The sequence below is a fragment of the Carcharhinus amblyrhynchos genome, unplaced genomic scaffold, assembly GCF_965287045.1.
Source record: "Carcharhinus amblyrhynchos unplaced genomic scaffold, sCarAmb.v2.hapA scaffold_52, whole genome shotgun sequence".
NCBI lineage: Eukaryota > Metazoa > Chordata > Chondrichthyes > Carcharhiniformes > Carcharhinidae > Carcharhinus > Carcharhinus amblyrhynchos.
The window spans coordinates 985,796-1,002,786 of record NW_027649793.1 but is presented as its reverse complement, the minus strand read 5'-3'; the positions used below and the strand labels follow the sequence as shown (position 1 = coordinate 1,002,786).

The 16,991-nt window shown below is 46.1% G+C and overlaps 1 protein-coding gene across 1 annotated transcript in view; it reads left to right on the top strand.

Moving 5' to 3' along the window:
• The window catches only part of LOC145337570 (tenascin-X-like), a 214,373-nt gene that overhangs the window by 34,097 nt on the left and 163,285 nt on the right, over positions 1-16,991 (top strand). The window contains 3 exon segments of the mRNA XM_080182362.1: positions 5,235-5,755; positions 12,629-13,630; positions 13,817-13,936. Coding sequence (XP_080038488.1) covers positions 5,338-5,755; positions 12,629-13,630; positions 13,817-13,936 — 1,540 coding nt within the window. The 5' untranslated portion in view covers positions 5,235-5,337.

The following is a 16,991-nucleotide window of genomic DNA, read 5'->3' as shown; positions in this document are numbered from 1 at the left end:
TATTCACTGCACTTCCTGCTGTCAAGATTTTTCAATCCTGCTGGAGGCAAACCCTCTCCATATTGGGTTCCCCAGTGACAGGAAGAGTGAGTCACGCAAAATGCCATAGATATTGGTAGCACCGGAAGTCGTGTTTGACGAATTTATTGGACTTCTATGAGGGTGTGACTAGTGCAGTAGACAGAGGGGAACCGGTGGATGTGGTGTTTCTAGATTTTCAAAAGGCGTTTGATAAGGTGCCGCACAAAAGGTTGCTTCAGAAGATTAGGGGGCATGGAGTTGGTGGTAAGGTGTTAGTGTGGGTAGAGGACTGGTTGTCTAATAGAAGGCAGAGAGTTGGTGTCAATGGGTGCTATTCTGATTGGCGGTTGGTGACTAGTGGAGTGCCGCAGGGATCGGTGCTGGCGCCTCAGCTATTTACCATTTATATAGATGATCTGGAGGAGGGGGCTGAGTGTAGGGTGACGAAATTTGCTGATGACACGAAGGTGAGTGGAAAAGCAAATTGCACGGAGGGTGTGGAAAGTCTGCAGAGGGATCTGGATAGGCTGAGCGAGTGGGCGAGGACCTGGCAGATGGAGTATAATGTTAGCAAGTGCGAGGTTATCCACTTTGGCAGAAATAATAGTAGGAGGGATTACTATTTAAAAGGTAAAAAGCTGCAGCATGCTACGGTGCAGAGGGACCTGGGGGTCCTTGTGCATGAGTCGCAAAAACCCAGTCTGCAGGTGCAGCAGGTGATCAAAAAGGCGAATGGGATGCTGGCCTTTATAGCGAGGGGGATTGAATATAAAAGTAGGGAGGTCTTGCTGCGGCTGTATAGGGCACTGGTGAGGCCGCAGCTGGAGTACTGTGTGCAGTTTTGGTCGCCGTACTTGCGCAAGGATATTTTGGCCTTGGAGGGAGTGCAGAGGAGGTTCACTGGGCTGATACCGGACATGAGGGGGTTCGACTATGAAGAGAGACTAAATAGACTGGGTCTGTACTCATTGGACTTTAGAAGGATGAGGGGGGATCTTATAGAGACGCATAAAATAATGAAAGGGATGGATAGGGTAGAGGTAGAGAGATTCTTCCTGCTTAGAAAGGATAGCAGGACTAGAGGGCACAGCCTCAAGATAAGGGGGGGGCAGTTTAGATCAGAGTTGAGGAGGAACTTCTTCACTCAAAGGGTGGTGAATCTCTGGAATTCTCTGCCCGTTGAAGTGGTGGAGGCTGCCTCGCTAAATATATTTAAGACGCGGGTAGATAGGTTTTTGGTAGGCAAGGGAATTAAGGGTTATGGGGAGAAAGCGGGAAAGTGGAACTGATCCACGACAGATCAGCCATGATCTTATTGAATGGCGGGGCAGGCTCGAAGGGCTAGATGGCCTACTCCTGCTCCTATTTCTTACGTTCTTATGTTCTTATTGCCAGCCAATGGCAAACTGCCTTCATCACCAGAAAACACACTATGTGTGGGGAGAGGGGAGGGGCAGAAACTCCCACCAATAGTTTTCTATTCCTTTCCCCAATCTTACGTTTCTGTAATTTCCTCTTAAATGTCTCTGCCTTTCACCTCAGGCACTCCTTGCGGTAGTGAGTTCCAAGTCTCTCCACTCTGAGTAAGTAAGTTTCCCCTGAATTCCCGACTGGATTTAAGAGATACCATATTTTGATAACTCCTCATTCTGGATTCACCCGCCAGGAAACATCTTTATCGATCAAGTCAATAACTATGAAATGTTTGGGATATCCTGAGGCTGTAATAGGTTGTATATAAATACAAGTTCTGTGTTCTCCTTTCTAAGGCATCACCCCAGAGATCGTTGCCATACACTGACTCCTGGTTGAGGAAAGTTTCAGTTTTAAAATCCTCCTCTTTCCAAATCCCTCTGTGGGCTTATCCTATTCCTACCTTTGTAATCTCCTCCAGTCTTCTGTAACCCCTCCAAGATATCTACTCTCCTTCAATTCCACCATTAACAAAGTCTTGGAATTCTCTCCCAAGCAGTACTGTGGGTGTATCTACACCACATAAACTGTAGCGGCTCAAGGAGGCAGCTCACCACTACCTTCTCAAGAACAACGAGGGATGGGCCCAGCCATTGGTACCTATATCCCATGAAGGAATAAGCAAAAGCAGCCATGTCTTCAGTTGCTAGGGCTTGAAGCTTTGAAATTCTCTTCATTCGGGTTGCCAACTGTGATTAAGTGTATTCCTGGTGGTTTCAACGCATGACTTATCTCCACAATCCAGCCATTAGTTGGCCAACACATCTGTCCTTGTAACGTACTGCTTACCTTCACCAACTGGAACACAAAATATAACCATTGCCCAATTGGAGAGGCTCTCCGCCCAGCCCATCTTCAATATTTTAATATCTAGTAAAGAGAAATATTGAAAGAGAATTTAAAAAGAAAGCTCTTTTTTAATATCCAGGCTTGTATACAACAGAGTCTTGAAAGTTGATTTTCAATCCCTGGAGATCCAGGACAACCCTGGAGGGTTGGCAACCCGACTCTCCACCTCTCTTTCATCATTGCCGATGTTCTTTAAAATCTACAGCTGAACATTTTGATCACCTACTGTAATATCTTGTTACGTGGCTCAGGGTCAAGTTTTGTTTAGTAATGCTGATGTGCCGTTCCTTAGGTGGGATGTCTTCTGACATTGCCCGTGTGGGTTTCCTCTGGGTGCTCCTGTTTCCTCCCACAGTCCAAAGATGTGCAGGTTAGGTGGATTGGCCACACCAAATGGCTGCTCAGTGTCAGGGGGATAGGCAGAGTAAATACATGGGGTTACAGGGGATAGGGCCTGGGTGGGATTGTTGTCGGTATAGACTCGATGGGCCAAATAACCTTCTTCTGCATTGAAGGAAACTCTATGATTCTATGATTAAAGGTGATAAGTAAATGCATTTTGTTGTTGCTGCCTCTGAAATTAGATATCAAATCTGTCTATTTCCTTGTGCCTCATTATAGTTCCAGTTCTGTTAATTCACTCAGTCCAGTGTGAACTTTGGCCAACACTTTCCACTCTCAGAAACCTTGACTGTTTACGAGAGACTGCACTTTGACAATGCAGAGCAGATGTTATTTCACTCCCAGCCAGAGATTGGGGATTGAGGGATGGGTATATGAGGGTGGGGGGGAGGGGGAGGGGGTATTGAGATCTGCCTGACCTGATGGTTTCCCAGATGGACTGCAGCAGTAGACAGCAGCCAGCCAAGCTCAGCTGCCTTCAGTCCTGTCAGCTTTCCTGCAGAGAAGTGCTGGAGTGTGGCTGTCAGCTATCACCAGCCATTACAACTCCCAGACTGCGGGGAGCTGGAAGATTCTCTTCTTTTGGTTCAAGACCCTTCTCCCTTGCTGATATTAGGCTATAGGTTCCTCTATTTGGACTTTTAAGTTGGCTTGTTTAAGACATGACTGTGCTTGTAAAAGCAAGATTCCTTTGACTGAGATTTCCCATCAGTTCATGTTTAATAGGCTGCTCACTCTGGCCAATTAATATCTACCTCCTGGAAGAAACATTTTCATTTTTGTAGCTCTCCAAACCGTCCCAAATCATTTTACATTAACGAAGCAGCCACGGGTTCTGATATAAGTAAAATGGGCAGTGAACCTACACATAGCAAGATACCACAAATGCACAATCACAGAATTGTTACAGTGCAGAAGGATGCCATTCAGTCTATCGTGCCTGGACTAAATAAGCATCATGACATAGTACCATTCCCCTGCCTTTACCCTGTATCTCTACACATTGAATGGGATTTTCCACACCACATCCAGGGGTGACGGATTTAGCCCGCAACTGGAATCTTCCCATCCCGCACTATCAATGGGGTTTCCGTGCAGCAGGGAACCCGTGGTGATAGGGGTCACCGTTGGCTGGTGGGAATGGCTATTCAAATACTCACCAAATATTCTCTTGATGCCTCGATTGAACCTGCCTCCACCACACTTCTAGGCAGTGCATTCCAGACCCTAAACACTCACTGCGTGAAAAAGTCTTTTCTCATCTCACATTTGCTTCTTTTACAAATCATTCTAAATCTGTACCCTCTCATTCTCAATTCTTTTCCGAGCAGGAACAATTTCTCCCTATCTGCTCAGTTCATATGCCTCAGGATTTTGAATATCGCTATCAAATCTCCTGTAACTCTTCTCTCCAAGTGAAATAGTCCCAACTTCCTCATAACTGAAGTTTCTCATCCCTAGTAACATTCTTGTAAACCTCTTCTGCACTCTCTCCAATATATTCACATCTTTCTATAGCATTACACACAGAACTATACACAATACTCCAGCTGAGGTCTAACTAGTGTCTTGTATAAATTCAGTACAACCTCCATGCTCTCGTCCTCTGTGCCTCTATTAATAAAGCCTAGGATACAATATGCCTTATTAACTGCTCTCACCACCTGTCCTGCCAGTTTCAATGCACAAATTCACCCAGGTCCCTCTGCTCCTGCAACCCTTTTAAGAAATTTACCCTTTATTTTATATTGTCTTTCCATTACCTTTTATTTTATTTTATGGCCTGATTATCGATATTTAGGTAACTCTTGGTTGTGGGATAAATATTAACTTAGGGCACTGGGGAGAACGCCCAACCCTGCTGTTCCAATAGTGCCATGGGATTTTTTACACATGAACAGACAAACAAAGAGCAGGAGGAGGTCACTGAGACCCCTGTGCCTCCTTCATCATTTAATAAGATTATGGCAGATCTAATAGTAACCTCAAATCTGCATCCCTATCACCGCTTGTTCTGGGTTCCTCCCACAGTCTGAAAGACGTGCTGGTTAGTGCATTGATCCAAACAGGCACTGGAGTGTGGCAACTAGGGGATTTTCAAAGTAACTTCATTGCAATGTTAATGTAAGCCTTACTTGTGACTAATAAATACACTTTAAAGAAAGCTTTAAACTTTACCCAGAATCTATCCACCCCTGCCTTAAAAACATTCTGCTTCCCCCACCTTTTCAGGAACAGATTCCCAGAAACTCATGATCTCCTGAGGGAGGCTCCTTTTGGCCTCAGAGGGCCTCATTTTAACATCTCCTCTGAAAGACAGCAGCTCTGCAGCACTCCCTGCATTGTGAGGATAAATTTAAATTTTTGTATTCAATGCCTGGAGTGGGATTTGAACCAACAATTTTCTGAGTGAGGGATAGGAATGTTACCCAGCAGTCATGGCTGAGACCATTATCCATGCAGTTAATTGGATTATTTATTTCCTATAGGAATCTTGTTGTAAGTCCAGAGATCATTGAAACAACTCTCCGTATTGACATCCAAACCCTACACAAGACTGGACGCCTTCCACCCCTCCGTACAGCTACAGAGATGGGGCTTGTCTTCAAGATCCTGCTCCTCTTTGTCGTCATGTTCCTGGACAGAGGCAGCTGCGATGTGTTTGTGAAGACCATCCGCCAGAAGAGGGCACTGCTGCCCAATGTCACCTCCAGCCGCCCCACCACCTTCAACCACGTCTACAACATCAAGCTGCCCCACTGCAAGTCCTGTTCGCCCAACATCTCCAAACCCCTGGCCCGTATCCTTGAGGCTCAGGATGAGGCCAGGGACGACAAGCGCTTTGAGCATGATGTCGACCCCACCAACCAGGTCGTCTTCACCCACAGGATCAACATCCCTCCGCAGGTGTGTGGCTGTGATGATGTCCAGGCCCTCCTGAGCAGGCTGGAGAGCCTTGAGAAGCAGGTGGCCACACTGCGTCGACAGTGCTCCAGTAATACATGCTGCGGTGAGTCTGGCTACTGGATGTTTCAGGGATCCATTGTCACTGCAGTTCACCATACCAGATCCCCCATTGCAATAAAGACAGGCCTGATTGATTTAATCACCATAAAACAATATCTCTTCTAACCAGTAATAGAAAGTGTCAGATGTATTATACGTAAAAGTACTTAAAATAAAAATAATGGGTCACCTTTTTTTCATTCATGGGGTTTGGGTGGTCGCTGGCTGGGCCAGTATTTATTACCGATCTCTAACTGCCTTCCATTTCAGTCAGCATTTGAGAGTAAACTGCATTGCTGTCGGTCTGGAGTCACATGTAGGCCAGGTAAGGATTTCCTTCCCCAGCGAACCACATTAGGACAGGTTTTTTACAACAGTGGTTGTATAGTCATCATTAGACTTTTAATTCCAGATTTATTTTGTTGAATTCGCAGCTGGAGTACTGTGTGCAGTTTTGGTCGCCGCACTTGCGCAAGGATATTTTGGCCTTGGAGGGGGTGCAGAGGAGGTTCACTAGGCTGATACCGGAGATGAGGGGGTTGGACTGTGAAGGGAGACTGAATAGTCTGGGTCTGGATTCATTGGAGTTTAGAAGGATGGGGGGGGGATCTTATCGAGACGTATAAGATAATGAAGGGGATGGATAGGGTAGAGGTAGAGAGATTCTTCCCGCTTAGAAAGGATAGCAGGACTAGAGGGTACAGCCTCAAGATAAGGGGGGGGCAGTTTAGAACGGAGTTGAGGAGGAACTTCTTCACTCAAAGGGTGGTGATTCTCTGCCTATCTGGAATTCTCTCCCTATCGAAGTGGTGGAGGCTACCTCGCTAAATATATTTAAGTCATGGGTAGGTAGGTTTTTGACAGACAAGGGAATTAAGGGTTATGGGGAGAAAGCGGGAAAATGGAACTGAGCAGCGACAGATCAGCCATGATCTTATTGAATGGCGGGGCAGGCTCGAAGGGCTAGATGGCCTACTCCTGCTCCTATTTCTTATGTTCTTATGTTCTTAATTCAAATTTCACTATCTGCCCATGGCAGGATTTGAACCTGCTGGATTACTAGTCGAGTGACAATACTGCTATGCTACCAGTTAGAGATGCGGTGAATGCTTTTTCTCTCAAAGGGTAGTGAGTCTTTGGAACTCTCTCCCTGAAAAGACAGTGAAATCAGAGGCTGGATATTTTTAAGGAATGCTAGATAGGGGGTGAAAGGTTATTGGGGCTAGTGGGAGGTTACAATCAAATCAGCAAGGATCTTATTGAATGGCACAGCAAGCTTGAGGGGCCGAGTGGCCCACTCCTGTTCCTAGCTCTTAAAATCACTGGGACCCAGAAGTGTGAAGGACAGAGCATCATAAATCTTCCAAACAAATGTAATAAAAATGAAAATTGATTCAGTTAGTCGGCAAACAGAGGTGATAATAGGGTGACGAATGGACTCTCACTGCCCCCAGTGATGGAGTGAGAGAGAAGTAGAGAGAGAGGAATAGTGGGGTGGTGTTTGAGTAACCATTGTTCATTGCTGGAGATACATTACATTCACTGGGATTACATTATGTTGAGTTTTGTTGAATCCTGGCTGAATCTTACTAATTGTAAAAGTCAAAGAATGCACTGTGAAACCTTTGACTGAAGTTACCACATTAATGTTTTCTATATGATATTCGATGGACAGCTAACAAGATGTATTACTGAGTGGCAGGCTGACACTGAATGCTACCTTCAGTACAATGTTAGTGGATGTCACTTGCTACCATCCAACCTGGCAATTTATCACTGATAGGCACTAGAAAGCAGGCCATTCAGCCCATTGTGATTACACTGCCTCTCCAAATGAGCACCATAACTTTTGCCGTTCTGCTGCCTTTTTCCTCATACCGCTGCACATTGTTTCTATTCAAATAATCATCTAATGTCCTCTTGAATGCCTCAATCAAACCTCCAGGCAGTGCATTCCAGACCCCAGCTACTTATTGCGTGAAAACAATTTTTCTCACATAACATTTGCATCTTTTGCAAACCGCTTTAAATTTGTGCTCTCTCATTCTCATTCCTTTTCTGAGCAGAAACAGTTTCTCCCTTCCTACTCTGTCTGGCCCCCTCATGGTTTTGAACATTTTTACCAAGTCTTTGTCTTTCTTCTGTGCAAGGAGAACAGTCCCAACCTTTCAAATCTGTCCTCATCACTGCAGTTTTTCATTCCTGGAACCATTTTTGTAAACCTCTGCCGCACTCTCTCCAATATAGATGAACTCAAAGACCGAATGAATAAATTGGTGGTGGTTTATTAATGAATTGCTCCAATTTAGTCCCAGGGACCTCGAGGCCAGGTATTGACCGACAACCGATGGGTAAAAGTCTGGCTTTAGCACTCTCATACCTGCTTCCAACAAAGCAACACAAACAGGGTTTTGTTCAGTCTTCGGTTTATTAAACAAACCCGTGGCTCCATTTTGCGGCAGGTGACACATAGTTGGCTGCAAAATAGAGGAACAGCCGACAAAAATGTTTGGCGTCTTGTGAAGTAATTAGCACAAATGGTTTCAAATTCAGTTGGCAATCAGAGAGCTAAGATTTAAGATAATAGCGAAAGAAGGTGATTTTCAAAAAATGCAGCCAGTTGTTTTGATCTGGAATGCACTGACCAAAAGGCTGGTGGAAGCTGGGAGAGGGAATCAGATACACATTTAAAAAGGGAAAAGAGCAGGCAGGGAAGAGGGAGAGCTTTTTCAGCACTGAAAGGCCTCGTTCTGTGCTGTGAGTTTTTATAATAACTGATAGCATAACATTCACAATTCACGGCCACTATGTATCCCTAATTGCCCTTGAGAAGGTGGTGACGAGCTGTCCTCTTGTTCCACTGCAGTCCCTGAGGTGTAAACAGAGTCATTCTAAGGGATTGACCCTCATTTTAACTGTTGGTCCTGTGTGTCCTGAGGAAGACTTTTTGAACTGTAATTTCAAGGTCAGTATCTGGGAGACTGAGCCTCAGAGTCCCAGTTGAGTAATTTGAGTGAGTTTTGAATCATTCAGCAAAGAGAGTTGCTGGCACATCATAATATTCCAGTTCCAGAAGTATCTGCAAATGTCTTTCATTCCAGTGATCCTCAAATAATCCTGCTGAATTTAACACTAACCCTTCACCTAATGATCACCTTCAATCGAGTGATACTTCACTGTTCCCTTAATGATCCTTATTGACCCCTTAATGACACTGTCTACTATTGATCCCATTATCCTAAATAATTGATTCCCCCATTGATCCCCATATCCCAATGATCCCCTATTGATCCCCATATCCCAATGATCCCCTATTGATTCCAAATTTCCCTAATGATCCTCTATTGATCCCCCATCTCTCTAACAATCCCCCTAATGATCCCAAACAACCTCCCTCAAAATAATCCCCAACTATCCCCGCAGAGTCTTTTTTCTCTGATAAACTGAGTATCTCACTCAGCAATTCCTGTGGGAGTTCTAACCAATTAGATAGCACGTAAGCCTGACCAGGTAAGGAGTATGTTAATAAATCAAATGGGTTTTTAACAACAAGCCAGCAGTTTAATTCTCATTACCATCCGCAAGACTAACGTTTTGTTCCTGATTCATGAGTTGAATTTAAATTCACCATAACACGTGGTGCGTGGGACCTGAACACACGGCCAGGATTTTCCAGATGGGGGGAGTGTTCCTTCCATGGAATGGGCGGAGGACACAGCCCATCTGACTCAGCCTGCTCCTCAGTCACTTCACGCTGCAAGTGTAAACTGGCTGGAGGCAGGACTTCTGTTCCTCACCCGGGAGAAAGTTACACCTCAGACAACCTCAGCCAATCGAAATGGCCAGCAGTGCACTAGCGCCTGAAGCTGCAGTGGACAGGACTGGAACTGCAAGCGGTCCCCTCAAACTAAACCAAAGGAGCCTCCCGTCCTCCTCCCCCACAACCCCACGCACACACACCCTCCTCTCATTTCCACGTTTGAGGCCTGAACTCGGTTTATTGTCAACTTCCCTCTCCCACCAGTTTGAAAATGGAGATTGGGCAGGGAAAGGCCATCCGGCAGTTCATAATTGGGCCTCAACTGGGGGAGGTGGGCCAGCCAATCCCAATGTGTAATAGAGGAGAGTCAGGAAACCAGCAGGTTATGCTCTCTCCCACTACTCTTCTCTCCTTCCCACCATCCTCCCCATGAACCCACCAATGGGGGAGGATAAAATTCTGTTCCGTTTTTCTGGAACATTGATCCTGGTCTCTGGATTACTAATCAATTATTATTACAGGACCACAATGCCACCATCCCTTCGACTTGGCATTCACTCACTGGTCAGTTCCCTAAGCACCTGTACATGTGGAGCAGGGAGGTTGGTGGACACTGGATATCAGACACACTGAACCTCTATTGAAGGACAGTCGGTCTCTCAGTGTCTTGTCTTCTGCGTGGCGATGGGATTCCATGTGTCAGATACTCAACTGGCCACAAAATCCAAAGCAACATTCCCAACTATTCCAAACTCAATAGGATCTTCCATTCATTGTCACTGGTAACTTTAATCTAGATGTCCAGGTGAGATTTCTACTGAGGTGGAATGATGATATTACTGCCCCCAGACTTTGATAGGGCACGTATCCTTAATATTTGGATTCATTGTCCAGTATTATCTCAACAAGGTTGGCGTCCTGAACTGTGTTTTCAGGAGAGTGCTGACTGTGCCAACCTCAATTTTAAATCAATTCTGATCAACTAGAGCTGCTCAATTAGAGAATCACAGATTCAGAGGAGGTTTGATAGAGGTATTCCAAGTCACCAGGGTGTCTGGACAGAGTTGATGGGTAAAAACTGGCTTTGGCAGAAGGATAAGGACCACACATTCCGGGGCATTGGCAAAGGAAGCAAAGGTGACATGCGGAAAGTCCTTTCTTCCAGGGAATGGTTTGGATTTGGGATATACTGCCTGAGAGTGTGGTGGAGGCAGATTCCATTGTGGTTTCCAAAGGGCAATTGAATCATTATCTAAAGAGAAAAGGTTTGTAAGGCTGCCAGGAAAAGGTTTTTCCACTTAGAAAGGAAACCAGAACTAGAGGGCACAGCCTCAAAATAAGGAGGGGGGGGGGATCAGTTTAGAACAGAGGAGGAGGAACTTCTTCTCTCAAAGGGTGGTGAATCTCTGGAATTCTCTGCCCGTTGAAGTGGTGGAGGCTTCCTCGTTGAATATGTTTAAGTCACGGGTAGATAGGTTTCTGATCGATAAGGGAATTAAGGGTTACTGGGAGTAAACGGGAAAGTGGAACTGATCCACTTCATGATCTCACTGAATGGCGGGGCAGGCTTGAAGGGCTAGATGGCCTACTCCTGCTCCTATTTGGCAGATGGAATACAATGTTGGCAAGTGTGAGGTTATCCACTTTGGTAGGAATAATGGTAGGAAGGACTATTACTTACGTGGCGAAAAACTGCAGCAGGCGACAGTGCAGAGGGACCTCGGGGTCCTTGTGCATGAGTCGCAAAAACCCAGCTTGCAGGTGCAGCAGGTGGTCAGGAAGGCGAATGGGATGCTGGCCTTCATAGCGAGGGGGATTGAATATAAAAGTAGGGAGGTCTTGCTGCAGCTGTATAGGGCACTGGTGAGGCCGCAGCTGGAGTACTGTGTGCAGTTTTGGTCGCCGCACTTGCGCAAGGATATTTTGACCTTGGAGGGAGTGCAGAGGAGGTTTACTAGGCTGATACCAGAGTTGAGGGGATTGAGCTATGAGGAGAGGCTGAATAAACTAGGCTTGTACTCGTTAGAGTTTAGAAGAATGAGGGGAGATCTCATTGAGACATATAAGATGATGAATGGGATGGATAGGATAGAGGTGGAGAGACTCTTCCTGCTCAGAAAGGACAGTAGGACTAGGGGGCACAGCCTCAAGATAAAGGGGGGGGGCGGTTTAGAACGGAGTTGAGGAGGAACTTCTTCACTCAAAGGGTGGTGAATCTCTGGAATTCTCTGCCCGTTGAAGTGGTGGAGGCTGCCTCGCTAAATATTTTTAAGAAGCGGGTTGATGGGTTTTTGATAAGAGAGGGGATTAAGGGTTATGGGGAGAGGGCGGGAATGTGGAACTGAGCCACAACAGATCAGCCATGATCTTATTGAATGGCGGGGCAGGCTCGAGGGGCCAGATGGCCTACTCCTGCTCCTATTTCTTATGGTTCTTATGGAGGGGTGACATTAGGCAAATTGCTTGCACAGATACAATGGGCCAAATAGCCTCTTTCTGTGTTGTAATCACTCTGTGATCTTTTTCTCCTTTATTTATTTCTGCAATGTGATACTTTACCGGGAAGGCCAGCATTTATTACCTATCCCTAACGGCCTTTGAACTGAGTGGCTTGCTAGGCTATTTCAGAGGGCAGTTCAGAGCCACTCACATTGCTGTGACTCTGGAATCATATGTAGACCAGACCAGGTAAAGACAATAGTCTAAAGAGGTGTGGGTTAGGTGGATTAGCCATGGTAAATTTCCCCTTAGTATCAGGGGCATTATCAGGGTAAATATGTGGGGTTATGGGGATAGGGCCTGGGTGGAATTGTGGTCAGTGCAGAATCAATGGGCCTGTAATCCTCCTGTATTATAGGGATTCTTCTATGAGTTCCCTAAAGGATATTCCCTAAAGGATTTCCTGGTCATCATTAGGCTTTTAATGATGAATTCAGATTTCACCATCTGTTGTAGTGGAATTCAAATCCAGGTCCCCAGAGTTACGCTACACTTCTGGATTGCTAGCCCACTGAAAATACCACTAATCCACTGCCTCTGTAACATTTGTACTTTAAGGAGATTACTGAGCGATCAATGTTTGTTTCAGGACTAACTGTTTGACTGCTCTCGTTCCAGGTGCAAAGATTGACTGTGGGGCCCATGGGACTTTCAGCTCCTCCACTTGTAGCTGTGTTTGTGAGGAAGGCTGGAGCGGGCCCACCTGTGCCAAGGCCAGCTGCCCAGCAAACTGCCACCCTCCCCAAGGGGACTGTGTGGCTGGCCAATGTGTGTGCCGTGAGGGTTTCACAGGCGAACACTGCAGCCAGGAGATCTGTCCCGACAATTGCAACGACCAAGGGCGCTGCATCGACGAAAAGTGTGTCTGCTTCCCCGGGTACACAGGATATGGCTGCACCGAGGAAATTTGTCCCGATGACTGCAGAGGACGTGGGAGATGTGTGGACGGGCGCTGTGTCTGCAACAAGGGCTACTCTGGGTTTGACTGCGGTGTCGAAGACTGTCCAGGCGGCTGCAACGGCCAAGGGCACTGTGTCAAGGGGAAGTGCATCTGTAATGTAGGCTTCTCTGGAAAGGATTGTAGCCTACAAGATTGCCCCGCTAACTGTCACGGCCAAGGGAACTGTGTCAAGGGAAAGTGTGTCTGCAAGAAAGGGTTTACTGGGCCTGACTGTAGTGTGAAGGCTTGTCCCCAGAACTGTAATGACCGAGGGAGGTGTGTCAATGGCAAATGTGTCTGCAACACAGGCTACTCGGGGCCTTCTTGCAGCGTTCAGGCCTGTCCTGACAACTGTAACAAGCAAGGAAAGTGCGTCAATGGCAAATGTGTCTGCAACACAGGCTATTCGGGGCCTTCTTGCAGCATTCAGGCCTGTCCTGACAACTGTAACAAGCAAGGAAAGTGCGTCAATGGCAAATGTGTCTGCAACACAGGCTATTCGGGGCCTTCTTGCAGCGTTCAGGCCTGTCCTGACAACTGTAACAAGCAAGGAAAGTGCGTCAATGGCAAATGTGTCTGCAACACAGGCTATTCGGGGCCTTCTTGCAGCGTTCAGGCCTGTCCTGACAACTGTAACAAGCAAGGAAAGTGCGTCAATGGCAAATGTGTCTGCAACACAGGCTATTCGGGGCCTTCTTGCAGCATTCAGGCCTGTCCTGACAACTGTAACAAGCAAGGAAAGTGCGTCAATGGCAAATGTGTCTGCAACACAGGCTATTCGGGGCCTTCTTGCAGCGTTCAGACCTGTCCTGGCAACTGTAACAAGCAAGGAAAGTGCGTCAATGGCAAATGTGTCTGCAACACAGGCTATTCGGGGCCCAAATGTAGTGTCCGGGACTGCCCAAACAACTGTAACAATCAAGGTCACTGCACTGATGGGAAGTGTATCTGCAAGGATGGATTCACAGGAAATGATTGTGCAATAGGTGAGACGCACTCTCCCCTCTCTCCCTTTTTTGTGCTGGTGTACATGCAGTTTAATGACTCATTTAGCTGGTTAAACCAAGTAGTGATCTAGAATGAGAGGTCATAATCTTAGGATAAGGGGTAGCAAATTTAAAATAGAGTTGAGGAGAAATTACTTCTCCCAAAGGATTGTGAATCTGAAATTCATATTCCCAAAGTGCGCTGGGTGCTGGAACAGTGAATTTAAGGAGGAGTTGGACAGATTTTTAATTGGTAATGGGTTAAAGGGTCATGGGAAGAAGGCAGGAAAATGGGAGGAGCATATCAGCCATGATTGAATGGCAAAGAGGGCTGGATGGGCAGAATGGCCTAATTCTGCTCCTATATCTTATGAATTTATGAACTTATAAGGAGGAATACGAAAATAAAATGCTGGAAAAATCAACAGCTTTAGCAGCACTCGTGGGGAGAGAGTTAATGTTTCAAGTCAGTTTGACTCTTCTCCAGATGTTAACTGTTTCTCTCTCCACAGATACTACCAAACGACTGCTTTTATTCAGGTTGCCAGCAACTGCAGTGGTTTGCTTTGAATTTAGCGATGATTAGTGCAGTGTGACACTGTGACACCTCCTTGGGATTTGTGGATCTTGCATTGGGTTGTGTTCGAAAGTCTGATCCAGTTGCACATTAGGAAGTTCTTATGAATCGAGCACCCCACCTCTGCCCTGGTTCATGTTGGTGTGGTTTAAGCTGAGCCGTTATTTTATAGAAGATTAAAGCTTCAGTGTTGGGTCTTTCACAGGGTGTTTGTTTGTGACTTCCTGTTAACTCCATTCAGCTTTCCCGATGTCACCAGGATCGTCAGGTATTATATGTGTGAGTTGAACAGGACATGTGTGACTTCGGGCAATGACAAGGGATGTTGCTGAGCCCCTGGTGGTCAGGAAAATGTTAATTTTCCTCAATTCACTTGCGCTTCTGGAAGGTTGGAACATGAATGGGTGGCAGCAGCAGGCAACCAGGCTGTTGCATTGACACAAGGGTAACACCACAGTGCAATGTTCATTTAGACATTAACACATGGACATGGTGAATAATGGTTCACAGCCAGAGTTTGGTGTTGTTTGTTCATGAGCCAAGCCAGGTGCTAAACTTCAAACTGAATGATTTTATACAGGTGCGGGAGGGTGAACAGGGGTGGGGGCTCTTAACTGATTCTCTGTCTTCCCCACCACACAGTTCAGGGTCATGGTGACACAGGGCTGAGTTTCCGTCTGGCCACTCCTCTGTGTAGGCTTAATAAAACTGCAGTGGATTGTGAGTCTGAGACAGGAATGTGCATTATGTCCATGCGGGATAAAGTTTATTTGTTTAAAGTTTATTTATTCGTCACAAGTAGTCTTATATTAACACTGCAATGCAGTTACTGTGAAAATCCTCTAGCTGCCACACTCCAGCACCTATTCGGGTACACTGAGGGAGAATTTAGCATGGGCAGTTCACCTAACCAGCACATCTTTGGACTGAAGGAAACCGGAGCACCCAAAGGAAACCCACGCAGATACAGGGAGATTGTGCAAACTCCACACAGACAGTGACCCAAGCTGGGAGTCGAATCGGGCACTGCGAGAGAGCAGTGCTAACTTCTGTGTCTCTGTGAATTAATGTAGGAGGTGAGGGCACTGTCCTCCCTGGGCTGAATCCAACACAAGTTCATTGAACACATGTATGTACGCTGATGGCTGCAGTTCAGTCTGAGGCAGCTTATACTGAGAGTGCACACCCACACTTAGGGCTTGACCATGTGCGGGGTGCTTTGTGGTTGTAAAAGGGGGCATAAAAATGCTGTCTTCATATTTCAATGATTCTTCTTTAGTTTTGAAATGTTCTTTTCTGATGTGAACTAGGATAACACAGTGGCCCAGTGCTTTGTAGCCCAACGCACAACGTCACATTAAACTAGTGCAGAATAAGGAGGGTTTTGTGGTGTAGTGGATAACACCCTGCCTCTGGGTTTGAGTCCCAGCTCAGGACTCTGATGTCATTCCCCTGCCTCGACCTCTGCCTTTTCTTGGTGCGTTCATGACGTGGCCAAAAAGATTGAGTATCGACTTCCACAATACGCAAATAGCAGGTGCTGCGAATGTGGTTAGCCTTATGATGGAAAGAATGTTAACTTGACCATCCATAGCTCCAGGCTACAACGTGCATGGAAAAGTTCAGTTTCCCACAGCGAACCTGAGCGAACTATAATGCAGTACTACCACTGGCACAGAACCCTCTCACCTGCAGCAACCAGTGAACGTGGTGTGGGAAATGGATGTATGAGACTGAGGTGATAGTGAGGTGGACAGGATAGAGGGGAGCTTCACTCCATGTCTGACCTGTGTTGTGTTTGACCTGGAAGTGTTCGATAGGGACAGTAGATTCTGAAATGGAAAAATGTTCCATATTCCAGCGTCTTGATAAACATCTCGGTTTCAGAAAATGGATCTGACCTGTTCTATGCTGACTTGGGTTCCTCTTGAATTTGCTCTTGGTTCTTCTGATTGAGATCAGGAATTTCTGTAGGATTTTAGAGCCAACAGAGCAGCAATTAAGAGATTTACTGTTCTGTCTTAAAGCCCCGTAAGCCCAACTGGGAAAAAGAAACATCACAAAACAAAACCATTACGCTTGTTAAAACGAGACCTGAGAGAAAGCATTTGGTAAAGAAAGCCTTGCATTTGTGTCACACTTTTCATATCCTCACGTTACACCTTACAGCAAATGAAGTAGTTTTAGATTCTCTGGTGTAGTGCAGGAAATGTGTCAGCTGACCTTTGCACAGCAAGATCCCACAAACAGCCATCTAATGAATAGTCTGCTTTTTTAATGTTGATTAATGGATAGCTATAATCACGACACCAGGGATAATTCCCTTGGTCTCCCTCGAATGGGGTGGCACAGTGGTTAGCAATGCCCCCTCATAGCAGTGGGCACCTGGGGTTCGGTTCCTGCTGCGGGTGACTGTGCAGAGCCTGCACATTCTCCCTGTGTCTGTAGGTTTCCTCCGGGTACTCTGGTTTCCTCCCA